Source organism: Neopelma chrysocephalum, unplaced genomic scaffold, assembly GCF_003984885.1.
Source record: "Neopelma chrysocephalum unplaced genomic scaffold, ASM398488v2 Primary Assembly neopelma1_93, whole genome shotgun sequence".
NCBI classification, from domain to species: Eukaryota; Metazoa; Chordata; class Aves; order Passeriformes; family Pipridae; genus Neopelma; species Neopelma chrysocephalum.
Window position 1 is genome coordinate 878,472 of NW_020897755.1, and position 13,010 is coordinate 891,481.

At 58.7% G+C, this 13,010-nt stretch overlaps 1 protein-coding gene across 8 annotated transcripts in view; it reads left to right on the top strand.

Moving 5' to 3' along the window:
• The window catches only part of LOC113972527 (ankyrin repeat and fibronectin type-III domain-containing protein 1-like), a 193,194-nt gene extending 180,633 nt beyond the window's left edge, over nt 1–12,561 (top strand). For all 8 annotated transcript variants that reach the window (XM_027693717.1, XM_027693719.1, XM_027693716.1 and 5 more), the window contains 13 exons: nt 454–544; nt 2,292–2,399; nt 2,651–2,750; nt 3,353–3,485; nt 4,233–4,352; nt 4,711–4,926; nt 5,273–5,439; nt 5,891–6,041; nt 6,780–6,948; nt 7,215–7,381; nt 8,246–8,456; nt 8,751–9,424; nt 11,389–12,561. In XM_027693717.1, coding sequence (XP_027549518.1) covers nt 454–544; nt 2,292–2,399; nt 2,651–2,750; nt 3,353–3,485; nt 4,233–4,352; nt 4,711–4,926; nt 5,273–5,439; nt 5,891–6,041; nt 6,780–6,948; nt 7,215–7,381; nt 8,246–8,456; nt 8,751–9,424; nt 11,389–11,676 — 2,595 coding nt within the window. In that variant the 3' untranslated portion in view covers nt 11,677–12,561. The remainder of the gene's footprint in view (nt 1–453; nt 545–2,291; nt 2,400–2,650; nt 2,751–3,352; nt 3,486–4,232; nt 4,353–4,710; nt 4,927–5,272; nt 5,440–5,890; nt 6,042–6,779; nt 6,949–7,214; nt 7,382–8,245; nt 8,457–8,750; nt 9,425–11,388) is intronic.
• Nucleotides 12,562–13,010: the final 449 nt, after the last annotated feature.

Genomic DNA, 13,010 nt, shown 5'->3' on the forward strand with positions numbered 1-13,010 from the left:
CCTGGAGGCCTGGCAACATCTGGCAGCTTGGCTGGGCTTTAATCAGAGGCTTTAATCACTGTCACAGTGCCACAAGCCCTTGACAGTGCTTGGCAGGCTCCCTGTTTCCAGGGGCCAGATCCTTGCACATCCCAGGGGCACGGCAGCACCCCAACCTACAGAAACCCCACGTCTGTGGGGCTCGAGCACCTCTGGCAAGAAGCATTTGCAATGGCCAGTCCTTCCTTTGCTCCCCCCAAACCCTTCCACTTGGGCCACGGGGATTCTCTAGTGTCTGATAACAAGGGCTTTGTACAGGAGGGGCAGGTAAGAGCCTGTGACCTGGGCTGCGGGCTCCTCAGTTCAGTGCTCCTCATGGGGTACTGGTGTACTGGGCAGGGGAGAACCCTCCTGCCCTGGCACACGGAGCTGGGAGAGGTGCCTGTGTGCTGAGTGGGGCCTCCCTCCTTGCAGGGCACGGCGTACTACGTCCGGGTGTCTGCCTACAACATGAAGGGCTGGGGTCCCCCCCAAGCCTCCGTGCCCCCATGTGCCATCCCTTCAAGTAAGTACCACTGGGAACACCCATAGGAGCAGCACTGGCTGCAGAGTGGGTGGGGCAGGTGGCAGCTCCCTGTGCCACCTGGGGGTCTCTCCTGCTGCCAGGATGGGATCTGGTGGACCCAGGAGCAGAGGCAGAATTTTGGGGTCTCAGGCCAGGCAGGGAGGCTGTGCCTGGGAGACTGGGATGCTGCCTCCAGCCATCAGGTGCTTTGCCAAATAGTAATTTTTCAGCCTTAAGTTCTCCTTGCCACCTGTGAAAGGCTGAGCCATTTCAGGCCAAGGAGGTGGCCAAGAGCCAGGACTCAGAGTGTCCCAGTCCTGCGTGGCAGTGGCCTGGAGCCCCCCTGGTGCCACCATGTGCTCTCCCCAATCCAGCCCAGCCCCAAGGACCTGCATTCCCTGGCATTGAGCTGGGATGGAGGTCACAAACCCCAGAGAGACCAGCTCTGGGCTGTCAGCACTCTCCTCCCCATGCTGGCACCAGGAAAAGTGGTGGGGAACAGCCACTCAATGTCACACAAGGCACCCTGGAATGCTGGGCAGAGACAGACCGGGAGGACTGAGCTGGAAGGAGCAGCCCAAGTGGTGAAGTTCAGGGCTGAGGGGGCTCCAGGATGCCTCTGCCCTTTGCCTCTGGTCCCAAAACAGGTCCCTGCTGTGTGGTGGTCCCTCAGGACTAGTGCTGTGAATGAGTAAGGAGCAGCCACAGGGGAGGCTGAGCCTGTCCCAAGGAGCAGGTGGCGGGGACATGTTCCCTGCCACCATGGTGCCCAGGGAGCAGGGGTGAGCACCGTGAGCAGGTGGAGGTGAACAGCGATGGTCAGAGATGTGCAGCACCATGAGCAGCTCTGGCTGCAGATCCACATACCTCTGGTATGGAAACTGCCAAAAATCCATTTGCATGTCTATGAATGCACATAGCAAGGGCACAGCACAGCCCACTGACAGGGCTTTACCCTGTCCCTGTCGTGTTTGCACCCCCTTTAAAGCCCATTTGCCACCCCACGTGGGTCACATTCCCCACGACCGAGATCCCAGCAGCATCAATCGAGTGTGGCTGAAGTGAATCAGACAGGAGTGGGGTTTATTTATTTTTATCTCCACTAATATTTCTCCCTTCAGTAGAGATCCCTCCTTGGCCCAGCAGAATATAGTCAGGCACCTCCCTGGGTGTTTTTAAAGCTACTAAAAATAGTGGCAAGTCCCAGCCAAAGTTAACAGAGCTGAACTTTCCATGGAAAACAGCAGCGGGCAGGACACAGGGGGTGTTTAAAGCAATTAATGTAAAGTTGAAGGAGAGGAGCCAGCAGGTCCCTGACCCCACTCCTGGTCCTGCTGCCGTCCCACAACGGGTGGAGCTGGCGGGAGCTTATTTGTGTGTTTGCTGAGGTGAGCCCAGCTCCCAGCACTCGCCTGGAGAAAATGGGGAAGACCTGGAGGAAGACACTGGAAAGAATTTTATTTTTTAAGGCCAGTGAAGCACAGCAGCAACAGACAGCACCTTGTTCCTTCCCTGTGCCATGTCCCTCCCACGCTGTGGGTTGGCCAGTGGTCACGGGGAGCTGGGGTTCCTGGGAAGAGTGGCGCAGAACTGGGGACCTCCTGAATCCCAGCGCCCCCATAGGTGCCCAACATCCACAACTGCTGTGCCTGGGGGACACAGATGATGATGTGGGAGGAGGGGATAGGAACCCCTCTTTCCCCCAGGCCAAGGAGTGCCAGGGGTGATGTCAGTCTGTCCCCCGCAGACTGGCGAGAGTACGACGGCCGGGCCCCGCGGCGGAGGGGACAGGCCGAAGCTCTGGACCATCTTCTGGGCCAGGTGAAGACCGTCCACCAGCACTGCGTTTGCCACGGTGAGCCCAGGCATGGTGCTGCAGGAGGCTGGGGTGGGGGGTCCAGCTGAGTCCCCCAGGGTTGTGGTGTGAGCCACAGAGCTGGGGTGGTACCAGGAATAGCTCTGTGCCACGGATGAGCACAGCAGGGAGACAGCTCAGGCAGTGGAGACCTCGGCAGAGCCTTCCCAATGGGTTGATGTGCCATGCCAGAGGCTGCCACTGCAGCTCCTCATCTCCTGCTGCAGCATCCTCTGCTCTCTGCTCCACAGAGCCCTGCAAGAACCAGCCCCAGAGCAGAAAGCACTCGGTCTCCAAGAGCCTCAAGCACCTCTTCCACCCCGGCAGCAAGTTTCTCAAGACGCTGAAGCGGTGAGAGGCTGGTGCATGGGGTTGTGGAGAGCCCTTCTCCCAGTGGGGCTGTAGATCTGCCCATCCTGGGTGTCACCAGGAGCTGTGCCTGCAGGGTGGGGGCTGAGGGTGCTCAGAGGCATGTCCTCAGCTGGAGAGAGCTGGTGGTGTCAGTGCAGATGAGTCCCATGACCCAGAGATGGAACGTTCTGCTTGGTATCTCCATCTGGACTGGCCAAGCTGTGCTGGTACCCAGGTCCCTGCACCATCCCAGTGCCACCCAGCACCACCTCCTCTAGACCCCAGCACCCTCCCACTGCCCACCCCCGTGCTTGGCCTTCAGGCACTCCAGTGTGTCCCCTGCACAGACTGCACTGGCCCCATCACCCTCCCCCGTGCCAGGGGCACGTCAGCCATGGGATCTGCTGTTCCTGCTCCCATACTGGCCATGGCATCTGCTGTTCCTGCTCCCATACTGGCCCTGGGCCTCTGCTGCCATGGGCTGTTGGAGGGAAGCTGAGACCTGGGGCTGGGCATCTCCTCTTCCCTCAGGAGAGAGGCCCTTTGGGAGATGAAGCTGGAAGCTGGGGGTGACACTGAAGTGTGTCTTCCCTCCCATGCAGGGGCCTCTACCTGACAGCCATCTTCTACAAGGATGACAACATCCTGGTGACCCACGAAGACCAGATCCCCGTGGTGGAGATTGATGACACCTACTCCTGCCTGCTCATGCAGGATTTTCTCTGGTTCACCAAGGTGGGTGGCCCAGGGACCCTGTGCTGGGAGAGCTGGGAGTGTCAGGGTGACCCAAATGGGCATCAGGCACCATTGATGCCTTTGGCTGGCAGCAGCTTCCCCCCCAGCCCAAGCTCTGGGGCTTGGCAGTGCAGGCAGCCCATGGGCCTGATGCTTGGGGTTCAGCACAGACCAGGAAACCACCAGGGAATGGCATTTCATCCCAGTCCCTGGAAGCCCAAAGGTGGGGGATGGACCAGTGCCCCACTAGGCAGGCTGTGTGCCAGGATGGGTGGGCACTGTGTCCCCACAGGGATGGCAGTGGCTTCTCAGCTGCCGAACTGCTTCACCTCAGCGTCCTGCCACAGCAACTCTGCCTCTGTTGTAGGAGGTGCAGGGTGCTGCTGCTGGGTCCTCCACTGTCAGCAGACTTAGGGAAAGGGTATGTGGGCAGCTCAGGGTCAAAATAGTTTGCTGGATGGTCCTTATCTACTGATGGAGAAGGCTTTCTTCTCCCTTACTCCCTTGGCTAGTTCTATTCAAACTGAAGGTCCTAGAGGAAGATGAATATTTGAGTGGACATGGCCTGGTACAGGCTCTGGAGGTGTATCAGGATGTCTGTGGCACGGGGATTTGCACCCCTGCTGAGAGGTGCTGTGTGCCCATGCACATTCCTAACCCAGCTCAACCAGAAAGGCACATGGATTTCCCCAAAACACCTCGTTGTGACTGTGGCAGTGACAGCCCTTGGTGTGCTGTGTGCTGCAGGTGTCGTGCATGTGGGATGAGATCCTGTGGCTGCGGCAGTGTGTCACCGTGTCCCAGTCATCCTGCTCCTGCATCCTGCAGACGCGCTTCAAGATGCTGCTGGCCATCTCACAGATGCAGGTGAGGGTGAACCTGACTGGGGAACAAACCCTTCTGGTGGGACACCGGGGGCCAGGCTCCCTTGGGAGCAGCACAGCCAGGAGAAGCCTGGGGGCTGCCAGTCCTGCCCACACCTTGGTCCATGGACAGTATGTCCCTGACTTGTCCTCCCTGGCAGGACCCTGGCTGTGGGACAATGAGGTGCCAGGCATCATGGCAGTCTCATGCAGAAGGGCTGGGGGCCATCAGGGTGCTTTGCTGGGCTGACTGGTTTCCAGCAGCTGCAGTCACATCCCAGCTGCGCAGACCCACAAGCACTGTGCCTCCAGGATGTCCCCTGATACTCTGCTTTCTCCCGCCCTCCCACCCCATTGTGCAGGGGCTGCTGGGCATTCAGGACCTGGGCCAGGTCTTCTTTGAGCCCGTCAAAGACAAGCAGGGCAACATCCTCATCGTCACCCTGAAGGAGGTGAAGACCAACCAGACGTTCGAGAGCGTCCGCTGGGTTCCCATCTGCAAGCTGCAGACCAGCCGCAAGTCCGTGTCCTCCCCAGAGGAGCCCACAGCTCTGGACACACTGCTGATCTCTGTCCAGGTGTGTGGTGGGGCCCTTGGGGCAGGGCATTGCAGTGGGCTCCACTGGGGACCCCCAATACTCCCTGCTCCCCCTTGGGCTGGAAGGGTCACGGCAGAGCCCAGGCCACCAAGGGTCTGGTCCTGGCTGCAGGCAAACAGGGAGCACAGCCCAGCCAGCCTCCAAAAATCCTGTTGTTTCAAGGGGAGGCATCAGGTTGGTGCCGGATCCACCCTGGCAGCACTGGGTTTCTTGCTCTGCCTCTCCCCTTCTCCATCTGGGCTGGCTGTGCCACGGCACCAGCACAAAGGCAGGTGAGAGCTGCGCTATGAGGGCTCGCTCAGTCCAGCAGTGCCTCTCTCCTCAGGACAAGCTGGCTTACCACCAGAGGAGCAGCCATGCCCTCTCCCCGGGCCTCTACCTGGGCTACTTGAAGCTCTGCAGTGCGGTGGATCAGATCCGAGTGCTGGTGCCGGAGCAGCTCCCCAACATCCTGTGCCACGTCAAGATTCGCTCCAACCCCAACATCTCCAGGTGAGGCTTGCAGGGCAGCTCAGCCAGGGCAGCTCAGCCAGGGCAGCTCAGCCAGGGCAGCCAGACTGCTCCGTCCCATCCAGCCTGACAGCACCATCACCTCCTGCTTCTGCTCCTGAGCTCCTGGCAGCAGCGTAATATTCCCTCTGATCCCCGCTGCCTGCCGTGCAATACTCTCAGGCACAAGGTGGGATTGCTGGGATTATGCTGTGCAGGACTCAATGATCCTTGTGGGTCCCTTGCAACTCAAGATACTCTTTGATTCTATGATTCAGGCTGGAGCTGGAGCAAACCAAGTTTGCTTTCTACCTCCACAGCTCACACTTTCCTTGGGATGCTGCACGTTCTGGGAGAGGAACATCTGAACAAACACAGCTCTCATAGAGCTTGTGTGTCCAGGTCCAGCCCGAGCTACTCCCTCCTTCATCTGCCTGTCTCTGTCCTTCTCCAGGGAGGAGTGGGAATGGCTGCAGAAAATGGCCAGTGTGGAGGAGTCCATTCCTGCAGAGCCAGAGGCTGACACCTCCCAGAACCCCTTGTTTCATGAGCTCCAAGTGGCCATCAAGGAGCTGATGACCCTGGTCAACATTCCGTTGCAAGAGGTAGAGGCAGGTGCAGAGGTGTGGGGAGGAGGGAGGGGAAGGGTCTGTGAGCACGTGCTGGTCACTGCAGCAGGCGGGGAACCCCCGCCCTGGGCCCTCCTCACGGGGCTGAAGCACCCATGAGATTTTAGTCCTGTGCAAATACAAGGTGAGCGATGGGCAAGTCTGAAGCATCTGCCATCCCAGGGACAGTGTCCCCAGGAGCTGTTTGCCCTCACCTGCACCTCCGAAGCAAGGACAGTGAATCTGGGTTTGCATTACTGCCTGCACGTGGTTTGGTCTTGGGCAGCACAAGACCAGCCCACCTCTGCCTCTCCGAAGCAGGCTGGGGCCACCTGGTCAATGGTGGGCTGGAGCTGCAGCCCCTGGGGTCAGACTGTGTGGGGAGAAACCCTCTTCCACCACGCCAAGTATTTGCTGGGAAGGTGCCCAGCAGCCCCAGTGCCAAGGCACGTGCATCTGGCTGGGCAGCTGTGAGGGCACTTCCCTGCACTGAGACCATCATGTGGCACTTCTTCCCCAAGACCCTGTCATGAAGACTTTAACCAGTAGTTGGGAGACTTTTAGGAGAATGGAGAGGAAGTGAGGAGCGCAGATTACAGTGGAAGCAAGGAGCCTCTGCTTGTGTGCTGAAGCAGCAGTGTCCCCTGGCTGCAGGTGGTCCCTCTGTGCACGAGGGCTTGGCAGAGGGCCCACCAGGTGATGTTTGCCATTGTTACCTTCACTGTGTTCTTGCAGGCCAAAGATTTCCGTCTGTACAGCCAAGAGGTGCTGGACTTTGGGGATCAGGTCTCCTTCCTGCTGCTGCTGCCTCCATCAGACGATGTCTGCACTGCTCCAGGCCAGAACAACCCCTACACCCCTCGCTCTGGCTTCCTCACGCTGCCGCTGCAGATCTTCGAGCTGGGTGAGGAGAGGGGATGCCAAAACCCAACCCTGCTGGCCCCCTTGTCCCCTGAGACCTCCTGAGAGTTGGGTCGGGCAGTGGGGCGGGCTGGAGCTCCCTCACCTCCCTGGAGAGGACGAGTGGAGGGGTGTGCTGAGGGCTGTCCGGCTGCACTAGTGGACAGCATTGCCTCCTCCTTGTGTTGGGTGATAGGGAGGAGCGTGTAGGACACCCACAGCAAAGGACCTGATGTTTTTCATCCCCCTTCTCTTGTTTCCTCTCCCCAGTCCACTTCTTCACATACGACCGTGAGTTCATCACCCAGTACTGCCAGGTGTCTGCCCTCCTGGAGCTGGAGTCACTCCTCTCCCAGCAGAGCCTCAGGGAGGCCTTCTCTGATGCTGAGCTCTCCACCGCCAAGCAGAGGCACCAACAGGTTCAGGACTACATCCAGGTATGGAGTGGGAGCCAGGCTTGACAGTGCCATGGGACCTGCCAGGACAGCCATGCAGGAGCACCTGAGCAGGGGCTGTTCCCTGGCCTTGGTGGCTTTGGCCCCATGGGGTTTCTCTGATGTGGCTGATGGGCAACAGCAGACCAGGTTTTCATAGAATCACAGAATGGTTTGGGTTGGAAGGGACATTAAAGCTCACCTTGTTCCACCCCCTGCCGTGGGCAGGGACACCTTCCACTAGACCAGGTTACTCCAAGCCCTGTCCAACCTGGCCTTGGACACTTCCAGGCTTGGGGCAGCCACAGCTTCTCTGGGCAACCTGTGCCAGGGCCTCCCCACCCTCACAGGGAAGGATTTCTTCCCAATATCCCATGTAACCCTGCCCTGTGGCAGTGGGAAGTCATTCCTCCTTGAACTGTCACTCCAGGCCCTTGTCCAAAGTCCCTCTCCAGCTCTCCTGGAGCCCCTTTAGGCCCTGGAAGGGGCTTTAAGGTCTTCTCTTCTCCAGGCTGGAGTTACTTTAGCAACTTCTTACTGCAGTGATCACATTAAAAATCCTGAGGAAAGAGCCAAAGGCTTCTGCTCTGCATGTCTCCTCCTTGCTAGAAAAGGGCCTGCAAGTGCATTTTGAGATGGACTTGCAAAAAAGCACCCCACACTACCCCTGTCCCCAGCACCCTGCCTGCAGCAGACAGGTCCTGCTGGACCAGCAGCTGCAGCACCCTCCCACCTGAGACTGCTTTCTTGAGATTCCCCCAGAGCTCTTGGGAGAGGTGTGTGGGCAGAGCCCGTGTTTTGCCGTGGGTCTTTTTTGCTGCTGTAATTTGCTGTTTGAAAGGGATCCTCCGTTTCCTATTTTGGCAGCAAATGGAGGAGATCTGGCGGGAGATGCGCTGGATCATGGATGCTCTGCAGCACGCCCGCTACAAGCAGCCCTCCTGTGGGGTGTCTCTCAGCGGTTTCCTCAGCGAGGCTGGGGGGGCAATGAAGGAGAAAACCCAATCCTCCTCGTCCCACCTCGACTACCTTCCCTCCCCGGTGCCCTCGCCAGAGACCAGCCGCAAGCTCAACTCTGGTAAGGGCCCGGCTGTGGGCCCAGGGGGCCTGATGGGCTCAGGGGGCTGCCTGTGCTCAGGGGGTCAGAGGTGCTGCTGCAGTGGCTGCACCCGAGATACAGGCAGGGTTGGAGTCGGGAGTGGGGCAGGGCAGCCAGTCTCAGCTCTGCCTGTGCCGTGGTGCGTGCAGCACGGGTGTATGACAAGGGGGTAAAACCTCAGGGGCTTCCTTGGATTCCACCTGGTGCAAACCGTCAGCCAGGGTTGTCCACACTAAGACTGAGCCCCTCTTTGCTTCTCTCACCCCCTCGCAGACTCTCACGGGCTGTCGGATGAGGAAGGCTCGTCGGAGGTGTTCCTGGCCACCGACAGTGACTACGACTCCAGCCGGGCGCAGAGCCCGAAGGAGCTCGACCTGGTGTACTCGCCCTCGGGGCCCGAGTGCTGCAGCCGGAGAGCCGCCCGCACCCTGCGGGACAGCGCCCCGGACGTCCTGCAGACCCACGAGCTCAAGACCCCACCACCACCACCACCGCCACCGCCCGAGGAGCCCCGGCCACCCCCCGAGCTCTACGACAGCGACTTCGTCCTGCCCAGCCGGCAGATCGAGCTGCTGCGCATCACAGAGAAGCGACAGGCATACTGCGTCCGGACCAGCAGCCTGGACTTCCCCAAACCCCACTGCCAGGCCCCCAGAAAGTCCTGCCCCGGCTCTGTCAACAGCTCCCCGACAGAGAGCAGGACCACGGGCCACTGTGACCAGCTCAGGCTGGGGACTGGCTCCACGCCCAGCCCCGAGCGCCGCCGGGGCGGGCAGGGCTCTGAGCCCGTCTGCTGGACGCGCTCGGATGAGTGGACTCAGAACTTTCCAGAACAGCAGCCAGAGCAGCCAGGGTGCTTGGCCGACCAAGGGAAGAAGCCGGGCTCTGTCACCTTGCGGGTCTGCCCTCAGTATGAAACGGGACTCTCCAAAGAGACCAGTGTCAAGGTACCGGAGCCTGCAGTGGGCAGTGGTGCGGCTCTGCTGCGCCTGGAGGGACGGGGCTGGCAGGATGGGGACACAGGCAGTGGGGCTTGCGTGCCCACCCCTGGCACAGCCCTCCCCATCCTCCAAGGGGTGAGGTCTCCTGGACACCCGCAGGACTCTTGCCCTGAATCCCTGCTGTAGTGCTGAGGCTCCTGGCAGGACGAGGTACATGGCTCTGCAGGAGAGACAGCCACTGCTGTGGAAGGAGTGATCCAGGGCCACATGTAGGGAATTTAGAGGTACAGGGCAGTGAGGCTGCATTTCAGCTCTTGGTCTGTGGTTCAGCTGCTGACAGTAGGTTGGTGTCACCCAGTGTGGGCAGGCAGTGACCAAAGGACACATTGGTGGGTTTCCCTCGCCATGTCCTGGTGTTCAAACACATGATCCTCCCCAGCTGAAATTCAGCCATCACCCCCCTGCCCTGTCCATGTCCCTCCCACAGCCTCCCCTCCCTGGGTCTGTGCTCCCAGCTCCAGCCTTCCCCTGGAGAGCAGAAGCCACTTGTCTCCAGCCCGTGGCAACTCCAGTGGTGGGACCCACTCCAGTCCCAGCTGGGGGAGCAGGCAGAGCTGCCTCTGTGCTACAGGCACTGGGCTCTGCTGGTGCAGCTGTGACATGAGTTCTCTCCACAAGAGCTTTGCTGCCAAGAGCTGACCCCCCAGCTCTGATCGCTCACAGCTGCTCCAGGTGGGATCCCCCATGGATGACAATCCCCAGGACAAACATCCTAGACAGGCCTCCCTCTGGATCTGCGGCCTCCTTTGGTCCCAGCCATGGAGATCCTTCCCCTGCTGAAATTTCCCTTCTGAGACATTCCTGGTGCCCAGGGCTGAGGATGATGGAGCAGAAAATCCTTAAATCATGGAGTACTTTGTGTTGAAACAGACCCTAAAGAAAGGGCAGAGGAAGGACAGAGCCAACGGGCTGATGGGTTTGTTGCTGGGGAGGTTTGATAGCCGGTGTCTCTGCACTCAGCAGGACATCCTAGCAGAGAGGGCTCTGCCTTGCAGTACTCTTTTCCACTTGAGGAATGCCCATAGACTTCTATGGAATTGAAGTGCAGCCCTCGGGTTCCTGGCGGGCTGCCCACGTGGCTTTTGAAGTTGCAAAGCTCTGGAACGCCTGCTTGAAAGCGTTTTACGATGCTCTCCTCGAAGAAAGCCGAGTTCAAAGGCGCAGCTCCTCGGCTGGCATAAATCAGCTGAGCCCTGCCACGGCTGTGCAGAGCTGGCAGGGCTCACGTGGGCCGAGGGCTCGGACCACCCTGCCGGGGCACTGCTCCCAGCGCTCCGTGAGCCCCTACGGATGTGCCAAAGGAAACTGTCGCCGTGCCCGGGCGAGGATGGATGTCCTGCCTTCGGGCTTTGGAAGTCAAGTAGTGGCTCCCAGAGTTGGTAGCAGCCAACTGAGCTCATTCTCTCGACAGTATTTGGGATTCAGAGGGCTGTCCCCAGGGTAGCGGAGGGGGGGAGGGTGGCTGTTGGTGAGAGAACCCCATAGTAAAGATGACTGCTGCTTGTGAACGGGATGAAATTTAGCACCGTGTCCCGAAAAGGCTTCACCTGTACTTTGGTCGAGCTGTTGTGGTCCAGCTGGTCCGATGGTCTGGACCCTACTCACAAGAGGGACTTCACACAGGTCCCTCCATGGTGTCAGGAGCAAGGCTGGGACTGTCCCTCTCTAGCTACAGCTGATAGAGTGGTGGGGCAGCCTGAGCAGAGCTGTAGGTGACACATGCAAGACTTGAGCAGTAAGGACTCGGAGAGAGCAGTCCATGGGTTTGGGCCCTGACACCACCGAGCACCACTGGGGTGGCTGTTCCTCCACCCTCACTGTTCCTCCACACCGTGTGCTGCCACTGGCCCCTGCTTCCTCCTCATTCCACCCCCTTACCATCCGTCTCTCCCACCTTTCTCTCTCTGCAGCTGCACGTCACCAGCCAGACGTCCGCCGGGGAGGTGGTGAAGTTGGTGGTGCTGGAGATGAATGACATCTCCCGGGGCGTGCTGGGCAGCTCGGCCGCTGTCTGCTACGGCGAGGAGCAGCTGGAGCACTTCGGACTGGTGTTCGCCTCCGACGAGAGCGAGCGGTGGCTTCCCGATGACTTCTTGCCTCTGTCCCTCCAAACCAGCCGGCCCGAGGGGCGGTTCTACGTCCGGATCAAGGAGACCTCCCCTCTGGTGCTCCAGTATGGGCCGGCGACCACCGTATGAGAGGGGGAGAGTCGACGGGGCAGCGCGGGAACCTCAGCTTCCAGAGCAGACAGCTCGTCTCTGATGCTTCCTTCTTCCACAGACACCCTCTCATCAGGCGTCCGCGGGGTGGAATGGGATCATACTGGGCTGTGTGTTATTTGTTTGTGTTATTTTTTTAATTTTTTTTTTTTTAACCAAAGAGACATCGAGACTCAGTTTTTCTGACTGGGGAAGAGGAGGGTGGAGTGCAGAGACCTCAGAGCTCGGGAGGAATCTCTGCAGGAATGGAATTTTTGAAAGTAAACATTTTTAAGGAGAAGAGGGGGGAGAAAGAGAGGAAAAATATTACAAGAAGAAGAAGCAATACCTTTTTTATGCCCTTTCTTCTTTTTCTGAAAAACCTTGTTTGGGATTCACTGAAGGCAAAACCACAAAGGATTGCTGGGGAGGGCTGGGGTGTCAGTAAGGAGAGGGCATGAGTCACAAGGCCAGCCCTGGGAAGGGTATTTTCCTATCTGCCCTCCTTTCATTGCACCTGGAGAAATGATTCTTGCACATAGTTCTTGGAACAAAATTATATTATTATTTTTATTCTGGAAAAGTCAATAATCATTGTGCCAGAGCCACTGGAGTTGGGGAAGAGGTGAAGACCCTTTGACTTGTTTCCAAGGACCCCACGCTCATGCAGACGTGTCAATACCACTAGAGGTTTGCTTTAGGGCATCTCCTGCAACCCCCTGGGCTTCCCTGTCCTCCTGGGTGCCGTTTTGTTCTGGTGATTGTGCTTGGCCTCTCTTGTACATCCTACAGCATGACATTTTGTTAGCCACTAGGTCTCCTGTTACCAAGGTTATTTTTCTGATCTCCTGTGGTCCATAGTAAAGATGACTGCTGCTGACTGCATATCCCTTGTCCTTCTTGCTGCTTGATGCGTAGCATTCCGTGATCTCCCAAACCAGCCCCAATTCCGAGGGCTGGGCTCGTCTTTCCCAGGAGCTTTCCACGCTGTGGAGCATTACATTACCGTGCAAATCATGTGTGTGGGAGAAAAGCGCAAGTTAAAGTTGTTTTGCTGGGCTCCATTGCTCTGGAAGGCAGCAGAATAAGCTTGGGCATGCCAAGGCATCACCTCCACATGCTGGTGGAAGCCCAGGGTTGTAGGGCCCGAGCATCTGCAGTTCAATGCATTGATCTGGTCTCGCAGCCTCCAGCAAGGGAAGAAGCCCAGGAGAGGAGTGGGAAGGCAGGAGAGCTCCCAGGTCTATCCCAGCTGGCACAGGCACTGCGAGCAAGGTGCAAGTTGGGTGGTCCTTGGCAAGGTGAGGCTCCTGATGCTGATGGCCCTTCAGCAG